At 39.6% G+C, this 20,616-nt stretch overlaps 1 protein-coding gene across 1 annotated transcript in view; it reads right to left on the minus strand.

Moving 5' to 3' along the window:
* Window positions 1–226: 226 nt before the first annotated feature.
* Window positions 227–20,616, minus strand: part of LOC126421372 (probable glutamate receptor) — a 145,414-nt gene continuing 125,024 nt past the window's right edge. Inside the window, exon 9 of the mRNA XM_050087239.1 lies at window positions 227–296. Within this exon, the coding sequence (XP_049943196.1) occupies window positions 227–296 (70 nt within the window). The remainder of the gene's footprint in view (window positions 297–20,616) is intronic.

Consider the following 20,616-nt stretch of genomic DNA (forward strand, 5'->3'; position numbering starts at 1 on the left):
GTTGAACACAGACTGTTACTGAATAAAAGAGAAACCATGTATAAACATTTTTGCCCATCACATATAATTTCATCAATGAAAGATTATGTCAGAATTGAAAATGTGTCTGTAAACCAAGAAATAACCACTAAATTCCTCGGTTTGTGGACAGATGATATTATATAGTGGGACAAAATTAAAAAAAAAGAAATGTTATTACATAGACTGGGCAGTTTGTGCTATCCATTTAAAGGTCCTGAGTAAAGTCTGTGACATCACTAGGCATCTCCATGTTACCAGAAACAACATTCATAGCTCTGAAACAGAAAACCACATTGTACACTGCTCCATGATGAGCAAATATTCATTATGTGGTGAAAAATGAAAATAGGATTATGGCAGGAAGGATTAAATCTGAAGCTAGAACAATGTTCTCCGTCTTCAAACATTCTTTTAGTACTTAATGTGATGCATACTTTTTCAAACATATTTTGTGCATATAGTGCGCTCACCTAAATTACAGTTAATTAATTTTATCTATTAATTTTCTTGTATTATTACTCTCATAGCAATATATAGTCTCGCCTAGTACAACCACTTCCACTGGTTCATTCTGCTTTCTGACTGTTCAAGTCACCAAGCAATTCTATAGTTATTGTGAGCATACTTTTTTTAAAATTGCATCTTCTTTTCACCAGGTGAAAACAATGAGTCCCACATTAATTTAAAAGTGAATCATGAAAATAAATAGTAATTCCTATACTTGATTCTTTCTAAGTCATGCATCATTCATTCACTCACTCTCTGCATTCCATAGAACCCGTGAAGGAGAATTTTTGATGATGTAAAACAAGTCAAGCTTTATGTTAACAAAAGAAAAAGACATGTTTCTGGGAGGGGGTAATATTTTCCATAATAATCATTAAACAATATCCTTGTATTGTGCTTGATGATGGTTAGCATGCCACTTTGGACTGGGTATGGATTTGAAGAAACTGGGGTTCACAGACAAAAAAAAGGATAACATACTGGACACGCATTTGGGAGGAGAGCAGAAATCTCTGTCTAGTCACCCAGGTTTAGGTTTTCTGTGGTTTTCTTAATTTATTAAGCACATATCACGATGGTACCTTTGAAAAATCCTTTGGCCTGTCTCCCCTCCTATTCTTCCTCAAAACAAACTTGTGTTCCATCTCTAATGACTCCTCATTGACAGGAAACTGGTTTACAAAGTTCTCATCTACATCTACATGGATACTCTGCAAATCACATTCAAGTGCTGGCAGAGAGTTCATCAAACTACCTTCACAATTCTCTATTATTCCAGTCTCATATAGTGTGCAGAAAAAGCAAACAGCTATATCTTTCTGTATGAGCAGTGATTTTCCTTATTTTATCACGTGATCATTTTTCCCTATGTAGGTCAGTGTCAACAAAATATTTTCACATTTGGAGGAGGAAGTTGGTGATTGGAATTTCTTGAGAAGATTCCGTCACAATGAAAAACTTCTTTCTTTTAATGATGTCCAGCCCAAATCCTGTATCATTTCAGTTCAGTTGGAACTGGTGAGTGTTTTCAGTCCATTATGACTGTACACTCTGGTCATACTTCAGTGGCTGTGGAACGGCTAGGGATGCAGGAGGGAAGGATGGTATGTGCACACGCTTGACACGCGGTATACTGGTATGAGAGCCAGTGAGGTGCAGGACATGATGAGAGTGATGTGGAGGCATGGATGGGAAAGGGTGACAGGATAGAGGAAGGGGGAACTGCCGTGTGGAGGAGATGGAGAGAGTGGGTTACATTAATCCACTGTCCCCAAACTCTCCATCCATAAATTTCCTCTTCCTCTGTCCTGTTACACCTTCCCAGTCAGTGCCTCCATGTCACCCTTATGATATGCCACACCTCACCAGCTCTGGTACCTGTACATCGCATGTCTAGCATGCTGCAACTGCTACCTCTCCCTGCTGCCTCCCTGTGAGCCCTTAGGTATCCACCACAACCCTTCTTCCTGCCTCTTTCTCTATCTACCCACCCCATCCTAATCCACCTCTTGAAATGTACTTCCAGCATTGTGTTCAGCCGGCACAATGTAGGGTCACAAATATAAACCAGTTCATCAAAGAATGTATTCAGAAAGTTAGTAAGTGTAACTCGAAACGCACCATTTCATTTGTGAGTTGACACTGCTTCTAGTAAGAGGCAAAGTATCTGGAATTTTCTATCTGCTGTGTAGTTTAAACTCTTAAATTTCAAGCATGTTTGTGTGTTTATCATGCATAGTTTTGTGCTTTAATAACTATCTAAGAGTGTATTAGCACCAGCTTTACTATGTTTAGGGAACGTGATTGGTCTGTTCAGATGCGAGCTGAGTTGGTGACCATTCATTCACAGCTCCAAGCAGTACTGGCTTCGGTCATGTATCTTGAGTCTATTGCCAATGGGTGTCACCATGAGGGGCCAGACGTGGGGTGCAAGAGACATTCAGCATACCTGGTAGATGTCTCCCAATCAGTCCACTACTGTGTCTGTCCCAGGTATTGCCCCCACTCAGACTCACCCCTAATCTTGACTGTGTGGGACATCATTCCAGGGTGTGGCAGGAAGCAAAAAGCCTAGGGGCCTAGCCAGTTTTAGGGGAAGGCACTCAGCCCACAACATGTGGGCTGTCGCAGAGGGTGAGATTATTGGTAGTTGGGTGCTTGAACATTAGGCACATAATGGGGTTCCTTAGGGATATGGCTGCCAAGGAGGGGAAGAAATCCAGTTTGTACTCTGTGTGCACACTGAGAGGAGTCATCCAACATGTGGAATGGGTCTTTCTGAAATGCACAAGGAGCTCAGGGTGCAGCCAACTGCAGGTGGTGGCTTATGTCGGTACCAATCATGTGTGTTACTTGGGATTGAAAGAAATTCTCTCTGCTTTCACGCAGCTATCTGAAGTTGTAAACACTGCCTGTCTTAACTTGCACGATGAAGGTGGAGCTCACTGTCTGTAGCATCATTGACAGGACTGACTGTGAACCTTCAGTACAGAGAAAAGTAGAGGGTCAGAATCAGAGGCTGAGATTCATTGACTTGCACCACAGTGTGATGAGTTTTTGCATCCCACTTAATAGGTCAAGATGTCCAATACAAATGGGTAGTGGGGGCTGAGTGGAGGGGACCGGTCGTTTTTTTTTTTTTTTTTTTTTTTTAATTTTTTTATGTTAGAGGTCCTCAGGAAACTACAGAAATGGTATCAGTTTAAAAGGGTGCACAAAACCTTGCTGAAGCTGGAGACAAGTTCAGTCAGATAGTATGCTAAGGACCTAATGGTGTTCAGAAAGGACAGATTAAATACAGTTGGTGTTGAAGTTTATATTGCTGTCAAAAATAGCTGACCTTGTAATGAAACTGAAGTAAACAGTTCCTTTGAGGTTATACTTCACAACCAGAGTAAACTAATAATAATTGATTCCTTTTAATGACCTACTGATTTATATGATATGGTTGCTGAACAGCTCAAAGAAAATGTGAGCCTCATTCCAAATAGGTACCCCACTCATACAATTAGAGTTAATGGTGACATCAATCTACCCTCAATATGTCACCGAAAATAAATGTTTTTAGTCAGTTGTAGGTGTAAATTGTCATCAGAAATTGTCCTGGATGTTTTCTCTGAAATTTATTATTGACAGTTAGTTTAGGAGCCTACTTTAAGCGTAAACAGCTGTGAAAACATACTTGACCTCTTAGCAACAAATAAAACTGAGTGAATGGGAAGCATCAGGACAGATTCATAGATTAATGAGTATAACATTACTGTAGCAAGACTGAATATTAACAAGTCTGAATACTATAACATCCAGATCCACCAAAAATAAACACAAAATTTCTGTTAAAAAAGATAAAAATTCACTTGACACTTTCCTAAGAGACAGTTTCCACTCCTTCCAATCTGACTATGTAAGCATAGAGTAGATATAGTCTAAATTTAAAGAAATACTGATGACAGAAGTTGGGAGATATGTACCAAATAAATTAATAGCAGATGGTACAGATTGACTATAATAGACAAAACAAGTCAGAACACTGTTGTGGAAGCAACGAAAACAGCATGCCAAATTTAAAAGAACTAAAAATCTACAAGATTGGTGATCTTCTACTGAAGCCCAAAACCTAGTGCAGACTTCAATGTACGATGGTTTAATAGTTTCCACAATGAAAGCCTTTCTTGAAATCTGACAGAAAGTCCAAAGATAGTCTGGCCATGTGTAAAGTACACCAACATCAAGACATGATCAATTGATCAATACCTTCAATGCAATAGCAATGGCAATGTTACTGATGACAGCTCACTAAAGCAGAGTTACTAAACACAATTTTCTGAAGTTCCTTCCCTGAAGAAGATGACGTGAATATTTCAGGATTCAAAGAAGAACAGTTGCCAATATGAGCAACTCAGAAATAGATATCCTTGGTGCAGCACGGCATCTTAAATCACTAAATAAAGGCAAGGCCTCCTGTCCAAAGAGTTTATCAATTAGATTCCTTCCAGCATATGCTAGTACAACACCTCCATACATAGCAATCATATACAACTGTTCATTCAATGACAGATCTGTACCAAGGACTGGAAAAGTTGCATAGATCACATGAATAGTCAAGAAAGGAAATAGAAGTAATCCACTGAATTACAGACCCATACCACTAATGTCAATTTGTCGTAGGAATAAGAATAGCCAAAATGGAGTCAGAAAATATCTTTCTTGTGAAACACAACTAGCTAGCTCTTTATTCACATGAGGTAATGAGTGTTGTTGACTGGGGATCTAAAATTGATTCCATATTTTTAGATTTTCAGAAGTCTTTTGAATACCATTCCTCACAAGTGACTTCTAATCAAATTGTGTGCTTGTGGAGTATTATCACAGTTGCACAACTGGACTTGATTTCCTGTCAGAAAAGTCACAGTCTGTAGTAACTGACAGAACACCATAAAGTAAAACGGAAATGATATCTGGTATTCCCCAAGGAAGTGCTACAGTGGATCTGCTGTTCCTGATCTATATAGATCATTTAGGAGACAATCTGAGCATCCTTCTAAGACTGCCTGCAGATGGTGCTGTCATTTATGACCTCTTAAAGTAACCGGATGTCGAAAACACATTGTAAAATTATTTATACAAGATATCTGTACAGTGAATTTTTTGTGAATTTCTTCATCGTTTCTTGTCATGACACGATTCGGAATCATCCCATCATCTTATGACCATAGAGTACATGTGTACAACATGACTTTGACATATCAATTGTGTATTGTCAAGACTAGAACTTATGCCTGTTATGTTTCTTGTTAGTATTAAATTTTAAATGGAGGAAGCTTAAGCTTCAATTGATGTTACGCAACTGGTATGTGAAAGTTGTGATGTACATATGTACTCTATGGTCATCAGATGATGGGATGATCCCGAAATGTGTCATGACAAGAAACAATAAAGAAATACACAAAAAAATCAGTCAAAATTTTTTAGCAGCATTACAGCATTTTTATAATTACTGTGATAATGATTGCATTCCTCTGTAAGGATTTTCAATCCAATTTAGGTTAAATTACAATTACAAATAACTTAAATTGAAATGGTCACATAGATAATATTGAAGGGAAAGTGAACCAAAAACTGTGATTTATTGGCAGAACACTTGGAAGATGCAACAGGTCTCCTAAAGACACTGCCTGCAATATGCTTGTCTGTCCTCTTCTGCTGTATTGGTGCACAATGTGGGAACTTTACCAAAGATGATTGACAGATGACATAAAAACTTCAAAGAGGAGCAGCTTGTTTTGTATCATTTTGAAGTGGGGAGAGAGTGGAAATGAAGTGCAAATTGAGGTCGAAATCATTAAAAGTAAAGGCATTTTTCATTGGGATGGGATCTTTTCACAAAATTTCAATCACCAACCTCCTCCTCTGAATCTGAAAATATTTTGTTGGCACCCGTTTGCATAGGGGAAGTGATCATTGTAATAAAATACGATAAATCAGAGCTGGCTTCGAAAGATTTAAGTGTTTGTTTTTCTGAGTGCTGTTTGAGAAAGGAATGGTAGAGAAGTAGGTGGAAGTGATTTGTTGGAGCCTCTGCCAGGTACATAATTGTGAACTGCAGAGAAGTTATGCAAATGTAGATGTAAAAAGCCTCTGATGTTTGGTGAGTGATTTCCTCTACTCCTAAATTATTTGCATTCTGCCTGAACTTTCCTGACTAATAACAGAGTACATGCAAACAAATGAGAGACTTTATCTGCCATATGAAGTCATCAAAATCCAATGGAAATTATGTTAGTATCATTGAATCCTGTGGTAAACACCGTTTTATTAAGATTACATGGAAGATTGTTATTTGAGGAGATTATTAACTTTCTATATTGGTATAAAATCTGCCAATATATAAATAATACATTGGTAATTTCCTATGTGAGTCTGCAAGTAGGCATAATGGACAATGCCAAAGCCACTAGTAGTGGCTTCCATGACATATCTGGATATGATGAGAAACTCTTCCATCAACTATTCCAATTGTGAATCAGTGTGAAAGCTGCTAACCAGATTCCCTAGTGGAACCTATACAAAACAATGACAGAGTGACTACATTCCCTTGCTGGTCCCATGTATGATAACGAATGCAGTATTGGTAATTTGATAACTAAAGTGTTCAGCATTGTAGTAACCTCTGAGATATCCATTCAGGAAACTTTGACTTAGGGCCAAATATGGATACAGTGGCTTATAATCTGTGACAAGATGAAATTAGTTGCCACAGGAAACTGCAGAACATCTGGATTCCAAAGATAATTTTAAGTATCTCCTTCCCTACCTAGGAATAATTTTTTTGTGCTTTGATGAGCATATTGGAAACAAATACAAAAGGCCATTCTGAACCATTCAGAGACAAAATGGCCTCAGCGCCATAGGATGATGTGTCTGTGGCCAACACTAGAGGTAAATACGGCTGACACAAAATCAGGCAAGAGCAGTTTGGAGAAATTTTTTCATCATAAGAAATGCTTGGTGACAATCCCTGGCTCACTGGAAAAAAAGAACCTGTTTGCTCTGCAAATGATTGAACTATAATTGCAATTTAGTTAATAACTTATGCATAATATATAAACTTGCCTATAAAGACCAGCAGGTCCTTAATGTTCTTTGGTACTGGAGTATATTATATGGCTGCCACAACCTCTGATGTCAATTTGAGGCCTTCCTGACCAAGGATGTGTAATATTTACTTAATACAAAGCTGAAAGAAGGAACATTTTAATAAGTTGCAGTGTAATCTGGCTTTCAACGAATGGAAAATACATGCCTTAGGTTCAATAAATGTTCCGTCTTAGTTCTTCCTGTCACTGTTATTTCATACACATAATTAACCCACTGTAGAATGTTGGCAAAAATTGTTCTAGAAACTTCTGAAGGACTCCTTTTATGCAAAGAACACTGAAAGTGTAACCTGTTACATTGACAGAGGCCAGCCAAAAGGTGTACTTCATACCAGAATGGCTTTAGAAGCTTCATCAAAAGGAAATTGAAAATATTCTGAAATATTGATGTTAGGGAAATACTGACACCTGCCAGTTTTGGAAAAAATTCATTAGGACATGGAAAGGGGTCTGAGTCAATAAGTGACTGCACCTTTACTGTGTTTTTTAATTCCGCACAAGGTGTAACACACCACCTGGTTTATTAACACTGACTAAAGGTGATGCTCATCTGCTAAAAGGGATTGACAACAGCACTTTTAACTCCTCTAAGCAATGGAGTTCTACTTTAACCTCATCCAGCATGGTTGAAGTTATTGAGTGGGTTTTGATAAATTCCAGTAATGTTGACTCCTTGACTGTAATGTGGGTGAAAAGAATTAGAAGCCACTCCCAGGAAAGAGAAAATAAGAGTGCATACTGAAAACATATAGAATCTACTTTCGCACACGGAATATTGTTAAGAATTGTTTGGACTGAGTGTTGGACAGAAAAGACAAAGACAAAAATTCACATCCAGGCTGAAAATATTTTCCATTGTGGGTTCTTCTACTACAGAGAAAATGAAAGGTTCTTGTTACTTGCTTATATATTAATTCCAGGACTACCTCGCATATATCAGAATTTCGTAATGAATGGGAGTCTATAGTTTAGGTGATACTGATTTTAAGGGTGGAGATCCTTAATCAGAGAAACATAGACTGATTAATAATTTAGACAGAGGCCTCAGTAACAAAAATGAATAAAATGGGAATATAATTAACCACTGCCAACAGCATAAGATGGTATGGTGCTACCCTTGACTCTGTGATGTTGTTTATTTGCATTAGCACACTTGACCGCTAGTGATGTGGCTGGCTGTGGAAAAACTGTTGACAAATATAGTTCATTTATGGGCAACTACTTCTAGCATGTAGAGAAAAACAGTCAGAGCGACTGGGCAAACAATGAAAATATTTTTGAGGCTGTTTGCAAAAACTGTTGTGCTGTCACCTGGATTACATGGTACGTGATATTTTTTGGACAACTCCAAAGGGTTCCCGACAGTGGACGAAATATTGGCAGCTGAGGAATGATTCTAGATACTAATAAAAGTGCTCATCCCCAGTTTTGATCTCGACCCTGTAATTAAGATGGTCAGTGCCTTCACGTAAAAACGTTTGCGGTTGCATATGGAACCATGATTATACCCAGGCGCTCACGTCTTCCTTCAAAGCAAATCGAAGGCCACGAATGTCTTTCCTCAAGGTTCCAAAAATATGGAAATCGCTTGGGGGTAGATCGGAAATGTATGGAGGATGTATAAGGGCTTCCCAACGAAACTTCTGCAGCATAGTCGAAACAACCTTAGCAACATGTGGGCGAGCATTGTCGTGCTACAATATGATGCCATCCGTCAACATTCCTGTGTTTGATGGCGTGTTCAGTTTTTGCGACGTATCCACGTACCGCTGTGCGTAACCTTGCCGCCGTCATCCAGAAATTCAATGAGCAGAGGATTATTTAAACCAAAGAAAAAGGTCTCACAACTTTTACAGAGCTGGTGGGCTTGTTGTTTTGCCGGTACTTCAGACGAAGAGATGCACGCCTGAGTACAATCAACAACAGCAAACATTTTTCCATGGAGGCACTGACCGTCTTGTTTCACAGTGGGATAAACGTATTAACAATACAGCGATAACTTTCAGAATACTAAACAGCTTACTTTCTTTTTCCATCGGTTTCGTTTTCATTTGGCTGCTCCATATAGGACTCTATACCGGCCTAGAAGGTGGTAAGATTCTGTTGAGTATCAGTGGCGTATTAGTGGCAGACATGCAGTATTGGGTTAAAGTTGCTGAAAAAATGGTGGCATATCTGTTTGCAGTTGAACACAACGTTGGTGGTATATGTGCAAGCCATGCTAAATAATGCGACTAACCGTCGCTTGTTGACATAACAACGGAAAACCTCCTTTTGTAATAAATGGTGGAAGAAATACCGAACGATAATACTAGCCAACGGAATTTTACTTTTTTTCTGTAACCAGCATGAAGACAGCTAAGCTTTAAATTTTAGTGCGTACTGATAACGTAAATATTAATGAAAATGAAAGATTAGCTCTCGTTTTGAATTTGTGATAACTTTACGTTATTGCCTCTACATATGCTTATGAATGTATTTACCTTGGTGTTATCCCTCGGAGGAAGGTCATTGTTGGTGCAACCGCTTTGACTTGCAAAGTTTTCTGCTAGTGATTCCCTGATTAGTTCGAGCAGCAATCGCTGACATAGATGAGCTCCATTTTTCCTGGTATCTCATTTCCACGTCCGAAGTTTTGCTGGTGGAAACGTTCTCCGCACTCGTCGGCTATATCAACAAAGCTGTCAGCAAAGAAGTTCAGGTGGGTGTCTAGGAAATGTGACGTCCGAAGTTTTGTTGGTGGAAACGTTCTCCGTGATCGTTGGCTATAGCACCGAAATTGTCAGCAAAGAAGTTCAGGTGAGTGTCTAGGAAATGTAGCTTTAAGGAAATGATGCTCCCTAATTTATTGCAACAGTACAGGAAACTTGCCACAAGATCCTAGTAGTTTTCTGCTCTCTTGTTTCCTAGAAAGTCTGTTGACACTTGAACAAATGCATCCCAAGCTAACTTTTCATCACCTTTCAAGACGGTGTTGAAATGTTCATCCCGGAACAGTCTGAGTATCTGGAAACCGACGAAAATTCCCTCTTTTATTTTCGCCTCACGAGGTCGAAGAATTTCTCGCACAAATACAGAAATGTTTCCCCAGTTTTTCCAAGGTCTTAACGAAGTTTTCCGTCAGGTCCAATTTTATATGAAGAGCTGGGAGAATTATTTGCAAGTGCAAGTGGACAAATGCTTGGTGCATAACATTGTGAGATCCTGGTCCAAGTGATTGACGCTTATGCCAATCTTTCTTGTACTTTCAATCTTTCTTTCATAATGAAGTGCTTTGGTGCGACTATGCCACAGGAGCAGGAATCAACAGAATTTGGTGTAGCTGTGTTGTAGCCCAAGTAATACGGCTGTGACCTTCAGATCCCCGGAAATCTGTCATTTAAACTTATCACAGATCAATCGTAATAACAACTCTTTCATCTTATCATATGTTTCTTTCGTGTAAGGTGCTTACCTAATCGGAACCGATGGTAACACGTTGCCATTATGCAGTAGCACACACTTGTGACTTACTTTGGAGGAGTCGTTGAACAAACTCTACTGATCACTTTTATAGTCAATACCCATAGCTGCAGCACTATAAAATACCAAGCTCTTTTCACTTTTGATAAATAGGAGGAACAGCATATGACTGTTACGGAACGTAGTCACATTTACCGTCTTACCAAGACGATTCCACTGTTACAGTTCAACTTTACCTTTCCGCAATTCCAGATGTCTCACTAGGTCATTAAGGTCACACTGTGTTATTTTGTGTATGTCTGTGCACTCATTTTCACACAGGAAGTCAGAATCTTTCGAAGAATTGGGTTTTGAAGATGATGGTACAGCAATAGTGTCACAGCCGCCTTCCCCACTATCAGAATCTGGTGGGACAGGAACAGGCAGTCCGTCTCAGTGAGCGACCGCTCGCGTGGCCGAAGGTATGTTAGCGTACGTCGAGGAAGACTTTTTCTTCTTGGAAATACCATTTGTTAATGGGGTTGTCATACAAACGTAACAATCATTCACGTGGTCTGATGGTTATCGCCAGATCCTAGATATAGCAAAGCCCATGGAAGATCTTTTACGATTGAACCACGAATGAAGACTCGAGACACAAGATACATGAGGAGCCCATGGCTTGTCCTGGTCCCTGTGTTCGCAGCCAAAGTACAGTCTGTACGATTACCTAATGTATGGCGTTATTGACCTCCTTTGCAATTCAATGCAGTCTGTCCGCAAATGCACCAAAAATTGTCATTACTGTTTACGCATTTGCGAGGTACATTCAACCACAGGAATTATAAAGACTACACGCACTAGTTACACTTTAATAACACGCCTTTTTAGCGCATGAACAGAACACGGTTTGTAACAGGCTGAAACTTCGCTTATACAGGGTGTTACAAAAAGGTACGTCCAAACTTTCAGGAAACATTCCTCACACACAAAGAAAGAAAAATGTTATGTGGACATGTGTCCGGAAACGCTTACTTTCGATGTTAGAGCACATTTTATTATTTCTCTTCAAATCACATTAATCATGGAATGGAAACACACAGCAACAGAACGTACCAGCGTGACTTCAAACACTTTGTTACAGGAAATGTTCAAAATGTCGTCCTTTAGCGAGGATACATGCATCCACCCTCCGTCGCATGGAATCCCTGATGCACCGATGCAGCCCTGGAGAATGGCGTATTGTATCACAGCCATCCACAATACGAGCACGAAGAGTCTCTACATTTGGTATCGGGGTTGCGCAGACAAGAACTTTCAAATGCCCCCATAAATGAAAGTCAAGAGGGTTGAGGTCAGGAGAGCGTGGAGGCCATGGAATTGGTCCGCCTCTACCAATCCATCGGTCACCGAATCTGTTGTTGAGAAACGTGCGGGAGCTCCATCATGCATGAACCACATGTTGTGTCGTACTTGTAAAGGCACATGTTCTAGCAGCACAGGTAGAGTATCCCGTACGAAATCATGATAACGTGCTCCATTGAGCGTAGGTGGAAGAACTAAAATGAGCTCTAACATGGATATTGAGCGTTTCCGGACACATGTCCACATAACATCTTTTCTTTATTTGTGTGTGATGAATGTTTCCTGAAAGTTTGGCCGTACCTTTTTGTAACACCCTGTATGAAACCTGCTCCGCACCTTACTCCCTCTACCACTTCGCCTTGTTGCTACGATCCTAGGCTAAAAAAACGACAAAACACAGGCAGCTGTTGTTGCATCAAATTCATCATTCTGTTTGCCATCGGAACCTATTTGGGAAGTGATTGACAATGAATGTTAATAAAATACGAGATTTTGTTATCTGCAAGCTAACAAATATTTATTTCGTCCTAGCTGTTTTTTCACTGTTGGCTAATGTAAAAGTTTAGATTACAGTATGGAAATCCTCATTATTTCATCCTGTAACTTGTCAGTGAGAACATTAACGCTTAGGAAGCTATAAATTTCGTCTCTTTGGGCTGGCTGGGCTACAGAACGCGATCCCTCACGGAAACAGGCCGTATGTTGCATCTGTTCTCGCTTGCTGGTCGAAGGCTGCCAGTTGCTTACGCTTTGCAGATCGTCCAAATTGCACACCAACCAGTGAATTAATAAAGTCATTTACCTTGCACCAATTGATATGCATTTTTGCAGAGCCTTTCGGAATAACAACAGGTAACTGTTGTACAATTCTCAATTTTATACTTGATATAATTTGAAGATGTTTAAAAGTATCTGAAGGCTTAAGCCAGTGTCATGTTGGAAGGCGGCCCAATTTTCACACGTTCTACGCATCTGCCTCCACTAACCACTGGCAGCCAATAATATTCGTTCTCTTTCAGAGCAGCTGGCAGTGAGTTACAGCTAGACAGCGAGAATCTCGCTCCTACATGCTGAACTGTTGCCGTACTTCGCGACAATCGAATTATTCATTCAACCGTCTGTTTTCTTTTGTTTTTGTTTTTTACTTGTAGCTGTATAGAAGTGAATGTATACCTGTAAGTGTTTAAGAGCGATTACAAAAAAATTTAAAGAGAATTGCAAACGAAAGTGTCAGAGTTCCAGAAACCATTGAAAAAGTTGGTTTCGTGTAGCCTGGAAAGCATTGAAATCGCAAGGAACCTGTAATATAAATGGATGATTTTAAGAACAACGGTGTTTTAAAGTGCTCCATGAGAATGATGAATGACCGACATCACAAAAACGCGTTACAGTTACGCAGGAGAAAAATAACTTCAATGGTGAATGCTTCATCAAACTAAAGAGTTTTAAAAAAACGTTGGTTCCTGTTATGTTAAGAAGAGAGTTTTTAATTTAAAGAAGTGACATAGGTACAGCACAAACTACATCCCATATAAAGATTCACGATACAAGAGAAGGAGGTAGTTCAATAGTGTATTACCTTGATGAAACGTGGGCCAATTAGAATCATTCCAGGAAGATCTGCTGGAAAATGAGTGATAGCACTGGTGGTTTTAAAATTTTCGTAGGAATAGGTTCTCGGATAATTATTCTGCATGCTGACTCTTCTTCTGGTTTTGTTTCTGAGAGTGAACAGGTATGTACGTGTAAGAAAAACAGCTATGACCATCATTCGGAAACGAATGCTGTCAATTTCGTAACGTGATTCACAATTCTTGTTCTACCTTGCTTCTAAATTGGCCATTACGTTATAATTCTATTGGTACAGAGAAAACACCAAGTATAAACACCAGAAAAGCGGATATTTTTCCCTGGCTTAAAAATAAAAACATTAAGAACGGTGTAAACCAGACTCGTGCCGATCTCCTGCATCTCGTTAATTTATACAAGTTACGTGACAGAACGTACAAACTTGACTTCCTTGCTCGTGAATAGGGTCACACAGTTTTCAGTTTACACACATGTCACTGTCAATGTAGCCCTACGGAATTAATTTGGGCAAAGGATAAGGCTGTATGGTAGGGAAAAAACCCATTCAAGATAACATTCACTGAATCAATTGTGCATGAGGCAATAGACAACATCCCATCTATAGTATAGGCACATCTGTGTGGCATGCTGAAAAGCTTCAGAAAGAATAATTTGACAGGGAGGTGGTGCTGGATATAAGCCTTGAACCTATCATCGTAAATTTACAACCAGATTGTTCGGAAATACGCTCTAATAGAAGTGACGGTGGTATTACAATGTAGACTTAGGAACGAAGTAATAATATTTCTTAGTTTTAAGGACTCATGGCTTAAAAAATGTTTTTGTCACTTTATCAGTTGCATACATAATAATGAGAACTTCCTGGTCTTTTTGTTTGGGAATGTCACATGTTCAACATAGTGAGCAAGGAGAAGTTAAGGTCCTCCCGCCATGGTGTATGCTCTAATAACATCCGTGAATGCAGATGGATGAATTCTTCAAAAGTCTGGTATTTCCACATGTAAACTCCTGTTAGTACCTGTTAGTGGTCCAGGTATCGGTGGTTTTCGATGTTATCTGTCATAATTCCCTGGAGTTATTCGCAGATGATTGTTAATTGCATGCTTATTCAATGGATTATGAATGCGGTCTCTCACTGTAATGTCGAACGAGTTAGTTTACACTCATAATGCCCGTTAACAGCGAAAAATATGACCACTTTCTGATCATTTTTACGATAGCCTTTTCATTAGTCTTTCGTACAATTAATTCTTTATTATGCACAGTGATCGCTCTTAAATAGAGTCAAACACATCAACACACACACCTTATACATATTTTTAAAAATCGTATTGAGTAGAAGCAGTTGTCAAGCAAATATAATGATTTTGTTTGTGCTTGAAGTTAATTTTGTTGTGTATTAAATTTTTACCTATTATGTAGTTCAGGTAGTAATAAATGATAATTATTGTAAGCAGTTTCAATAATCTTGTCGTTAGGCAATTGTCATTTTGTGAAGAACAGCACTTCACGTCTTCACAAAAGTGTTTCAGCTGTTCTCACCTCCCGACGTCACGCAGTTTAAATCTGTGGAGCATTGGACGCAACGTCGTCAAGACGTAAATTAATATTTCTCTCATGACGACTGATCGAAATTGGTTATAATATTTACTATTTCCCTCATATATTTGAACGTATAATACGATGTACCGTAGGCAAATGAGCCTGATTGTTGTCCGCAGCAATGCAGTTCGCCAACATGGACTTTGTTTGCCCGCTCTGTTGCCGCCCACGCTCAATTCTCATCCCTCCAAGGCTCCGCCTCTATGCACGGAAGCGGCATCTTACATGACGCGAGCTGTAATCTCTTTTCACGTTCGTATTGCAATCTACATTCAGGAATTTTAATATATATTTGTAGTAATTTCATCAGAGAATGGCTTAAACTCAGTACTTAATCACCAAAAGAATTAATTAAAGAATATTTTGTTTAACGGTGTAAGTTAGACAGTGTTCTCAGTGTGTTTGAAATTATTAGTTTGGTCTATTACGCTTGTAGAGTGAGTGAGGGAGTCAATGCAGAATGTATGTGACATATGCATCATGAATAATTTGTTATTATTCATGATAAAAGAGCGTGTAAATTATTTTGTGTAACTGAATGTTATGTACACTAGCCACAGGATGATAGAAGCAAAATCTATATTTCCATGACAAGTAAGGACGAGATTTTTTTTCTAACAATTTTCGGGTATATGGCTGGATCCTGTCGACATTCTGCCACAATATTTCGGCCCAGAGACGTCTGGGCATCTTCAGGTAAGTAGACAACTACTGAAGAGCCCAGGTGCATTCATGGTATTCATGCTGAATCTCGTGCATGTGAAATGTGCTGGCGCCTCTCTGAGCATGTGTCAGGCGATGGATGACACGCGCGGGAGAGCCCAGTAGTGTGTGCGGCCCTCGATGGTGCTTCAAATGGCTCTGAGCTCTATGGGACTTAACATCTGAGGTCATCAGTCCCCTAGAACTTAGAACTACTTAAACCTAACTAACCTAAGGACATCACACACATCCATGCCCGAGGCAGGATTCGAACCTGCGACCGTAGCGGTCGCGCGGTTCCAAACTGAAGCGCCTAGAACCGCTCGGCCACACCAGACGGCCCTCGATGGTGGAAGTGAGAGATGATCAAACCATTTAGTATCGAATGACCTAGCCTATTCTGCTGTGAATGGATAATTTTAATTATAGGATTCCGATTTCTACCCAGTTGGCCGGCCGGTGTGGCCGTGCGGTTCTAGGCGCTTCAGTCTGGAACCGCGCGACCGCTACGGTCGCAGGTTCGAATCCTGCCTCGGGCATGGATGTGTGTGATGTCCTTAGGTTAGTTAGGTTTAAGTAGTTCTAAGTTCTAGGGGACTGATGACCACAGCTGTTAAGTCCCATAGTGCTCAGAGCCATTTGAACCAAGCCTACCCAGTTGAGAGCCATTGTCACAATTTGTAAGATTATCGGCCAGACGTATTTCCACCGATTCTTTGATTACTGAACCCCAAAAATTGGAAAATGGAGCTAAAATTGTTGTTCTATTGTATTCCATTGAGTGTCTCATGGAAATACTGTGTTTCCATGATTTTAACGGTTGCCGAAGACGGGTTTATCTTTCATGTTCTGTACAACGCTCCTGGACAGTTCGTGTCGTCTGGCCTATATATACAGCACCACACTCATAGGGAATTTTGTAAACGCACGTTTTTTTTTTCAGTTGTAAGTCGTTTTTAACAGATCCAACCAGGGCCAAGCTATGAGCTGGTGAACGGATGATACCCTTGATTTCATGTTTTCCTAGGCCATCTGCCTATTTTAGAAGACATAGTTGATTTGTAGTCGTCATCAGTGCCCTCAGTGCTTCGCGTCTTATCATTATATAGTTGTGCATGGCCGTTCGTATTCGAATTGCAATGTAGCCATTCTCTTTAAAAACCTTCTCCAAGTGTTCTAATTCTGCTTGGAGGTTTTCATCGTTCAATATTATGTGCTCCCGATGTATTTTAAGGTACTAAGAACACATGCGGTTTGGGCGGGCTGATGGCAGTTAGACGCCTAGCGATATAGATCTGTGTGCTTGGGTTTTCTGTACTCAAAATGTCCCAATGACCCATCATACTACAGCATACTAGCTAGTCTAGAAAGGATAAAGGCCCATCCTTCTCAGTCTCCATTGTAAAATTGGTGTTCTCATGTAATGAGTTTAAGTGACAAAGGAATTCTCGATTTGTTGTCTGCCATGAGCCCATACAACAAAAGTATCGTCTAAATAACGCCAGAAAACCGTGGGCTTTACACCAGCAGACTGAAGTACTTTCTTCTCTCAGTCCTCCATTAGAAGATTAGCCACCACAGGGAACAATGGGCTCTCCATGGCGATGCCGTCTGTTTGTTCATAGAATTCGTTTTTAAATAACAAGTAGGTCGAGGAGAGAATATGTTCAAACAACACCATCCGGTCAGCACTGAATAACTTGCCAATAAGATGTACCGAGTCCATTAAAGGCACTCTGGCAAAAAGTGAGCCACATCAAAGATAACTAGTAAATCCGAGCTGCTTATCTTTACTGTCCTCAAGTAATTGACAAAAGGCTGGTCCCAGCGGAGGTTCGAGTCCTCCCTCGGGCATGGGTGTGTGTGTTTGTTCTTAGGATAATTTAAGTTAAGTAGTGTGTAAGCTTAGGGACTGATGACCTTAGCAGTTAAGTCCCATAAGATTTCACACACATTTGAACATTTTTTGAATTGACAAAATCCTGTGAATTACTTGTATGGTGACAACACTTACCCACATACAGTTTGAGTAGAGAGGTTAGATGTTTTGCACTCGAGTAGGTTGAGGCAGCAATATTACTTACTATTAATCGCATTGGGAGACCATCCTTGTGAATCTTGGGAAGGCCAAGTGGTCTTGGTGGTACTGCTCTCTGTGGTCTCAGTCTATTGATAACTTGTTCAGGTAGAGAACTAGCGTTCAGAAGGGTAGCAGTTTTTCTTGATCTACAGCTCGTTGGGTCCTTTTCGATTTTGTGATACGTAGAATCACTTAGCTGATTATACATTTTCGTGTAGCAGGCTTCCCTTATCAAAAGAACCATGGCATTACCCTGATATGCAGGGAGTACGACAGTGTTGGTATCTTCTCGGAGGCAGCGGAGAGCAACTCTTCAAGCTTACTACATTGTGGCGCACATTTCAACAGCGTTCGGCAAGATTCTCGTCGAATCCACAGAGACAGGTCTAATGGCTTCCTCAATAGAAATGATGAAATCCATTAAAGGAGCTGAAGTATGTTTAGGATCGAAGTTTAAACGTTTCTAAAGCACTGATATCGTCGCATCGTCAAAAAACTTATTCGTGATGTTCACCGTGTATCATCCAACACATCTCGCATGAGCGAGGTTCGTTATAAATACGGTGAGTGCCCCCGGGCTCTTCAGTAGTTATCTACTCATCTGAAAATGGTCGGACGTCTCTGAGCAGAAATATCGTGGCAGAATGTCGACGGTATCCGGCTGCGCAGCCGAAAATTGTTAGAAGAAGAAATACACCGGGAAAATTTCAGAAATTGCGAAGTGCAGATTAATTTCGGTTTATTTCATTTCAGGAAATACAGGCTCTGGGAACTGATGTAAGTAAATTTAGAATTTAGATTGGTTAAAGAAGGTCATTACCAGGCTCAGCGTGAAAAACAATGGAGCTGGTTTGCTACAATACGTTTCAGCCAACCAGTAGGAAGATCGTTCGCAGTCTGAAGAGCGAGAAATTTGTGGGCTCTATTATCGGGGGGTCACCTACCGTAGCGTGTGGAAGTATGCTAATGCATGCTACCAAATGTTGTAATTTGCTTCCGCTAAAAAGCAGAGTGGTTCAGGAAATGATTACGATCTGGCCTAAACAATGTCTCCAGAAGTTTCCAGATTTTTGGAGAATTTTGCGACTTTCTTACGATGCGCTTAAAAATTTCGTGTGGCCTGCTATGCAGTCGTAATTCCGAACGCAGATTACTGAATGTCTGTGAATTTTGTAGTATTGCGCAAGTGTATCACAACTGACAGCCATCATTGCAAATACAAAGCATTTTTTCACTGTTGTAAGACGCGGTTCTTTAGATAGCAGGTTGTTCTTGTATTACTACTGACAGAATGTGCTATGCACGTCGGCGTGATAACGCAAGCTATGAGAAAATATTTGATTTTGCGTCAAGCATTGTGTGTTTTCTGCACTTGGTAGCATAGGGTTTATTGTTCAAATGAGGATATAGCACAAACACTTTAGATCAAAACTTATTTCATTCTGTTGCTTCAGTTGTACATATAGTTCAGCCTTTCTTTTAAACTGATTTTCAGGTTGAAATACATTGTATGTCGTTCCAGAACAGGTTATAATTCTAAGGGAACTTATGGAAGTAAGGAATAAATTACAAAAGACATAGTAGACCCGCGTTGTTTCAAATAGTTTAAAGAATTTCCAATGTGAAAAATTTGAAAATAGTAGGTGATTATATACATGAGTAAAGGACAAGCAGTTGCGTAGGCTTATGTTTCCTTTGGCTTTACTGTGCACATGAAGTCAAATATCCGTGTCCCTGTTGGATGTATTGAAAATATAGGTAATATCGCAACACTCGTTTTTAAGTAGCTAGCCAGATCGACATTTTATTAAGTGCTCAAATGCACTGAAAGTTACATCTGAGAGGTTGCTGATGCACAATTTATTACATTTGAGTCAAGAGAGCATATTATGCAGTACCAACGCTAGTTTAGAAATTTGTCATTTTGTATAAGTTCGTAGGCTTCCACGGCCATTGTCATTGTAAAACTCAAAGCTTCAACCTACTTGCTGCCGTCTTCTTCAGGGCGGTTAAACGCCGTGAAGAAAACTGCAGTAAGTCAGTCGAAACATCGGCAGTTTTTTTGTTTTACAGTGAAGCGGCCTAATATCCAAAATTATTTTATTCAAAATTGACATTTAACGTTAACTATATTATGTATCAGTGCTGTGGATAGGTGTCTAGCGGATAGTAATACCCTCCAGAATTACATTTTCACATAGTTTATTGAAACCATAGTATAGAAATAACAGCAGTGCTTGATATCCAAACTGACACATAAGCAGCAGTTTTAAATTAAAGGCCGTGATCGTAATAACAAGCCTAATCAACACAGGAGAACGAGTGTTGGCCGTGAAACAAGAATCCTAAAAATTCTGAGCAAATATTTTGTATTTGGATTAGATGGTAAAAAATATTTTGTTCTAGGTAACAGTAGTATTCATAATTATGCCATGTCTTTCCTTTAATTTATTGGAGTGTACGTATTGAGAAACTCGATGTTTTACGATCTTCATTACGTCTTGTGTTCATGACGGTCACAGTTGTTGTCCTCTTCACTTTTCTGGAAATAAATTAAAAGCATCAATAGCGTCAAATTAAAGGAAGAGATCCACACAGCTGATACAGTGCTGCTCACTCTGTTAAGTTTTACTGTGGTCAGCGTAGAGTGCA

The sequence above is a fragment of the Schistocerca serialis genome, chromosome 1 (genome assembly GCF_023864345.2).
Source record: "Schistocerca serialis cubense isolate TAMUIC-IGC-003099 chromosome 1, iqSchSeri2.2, whole genome shotgun sequence".
NCBI lineage: Eukaryota > Metazoa > Arthropoda > Insecta > Orthoptera > Acrididae > Schistocerca > Schistocerca serialis.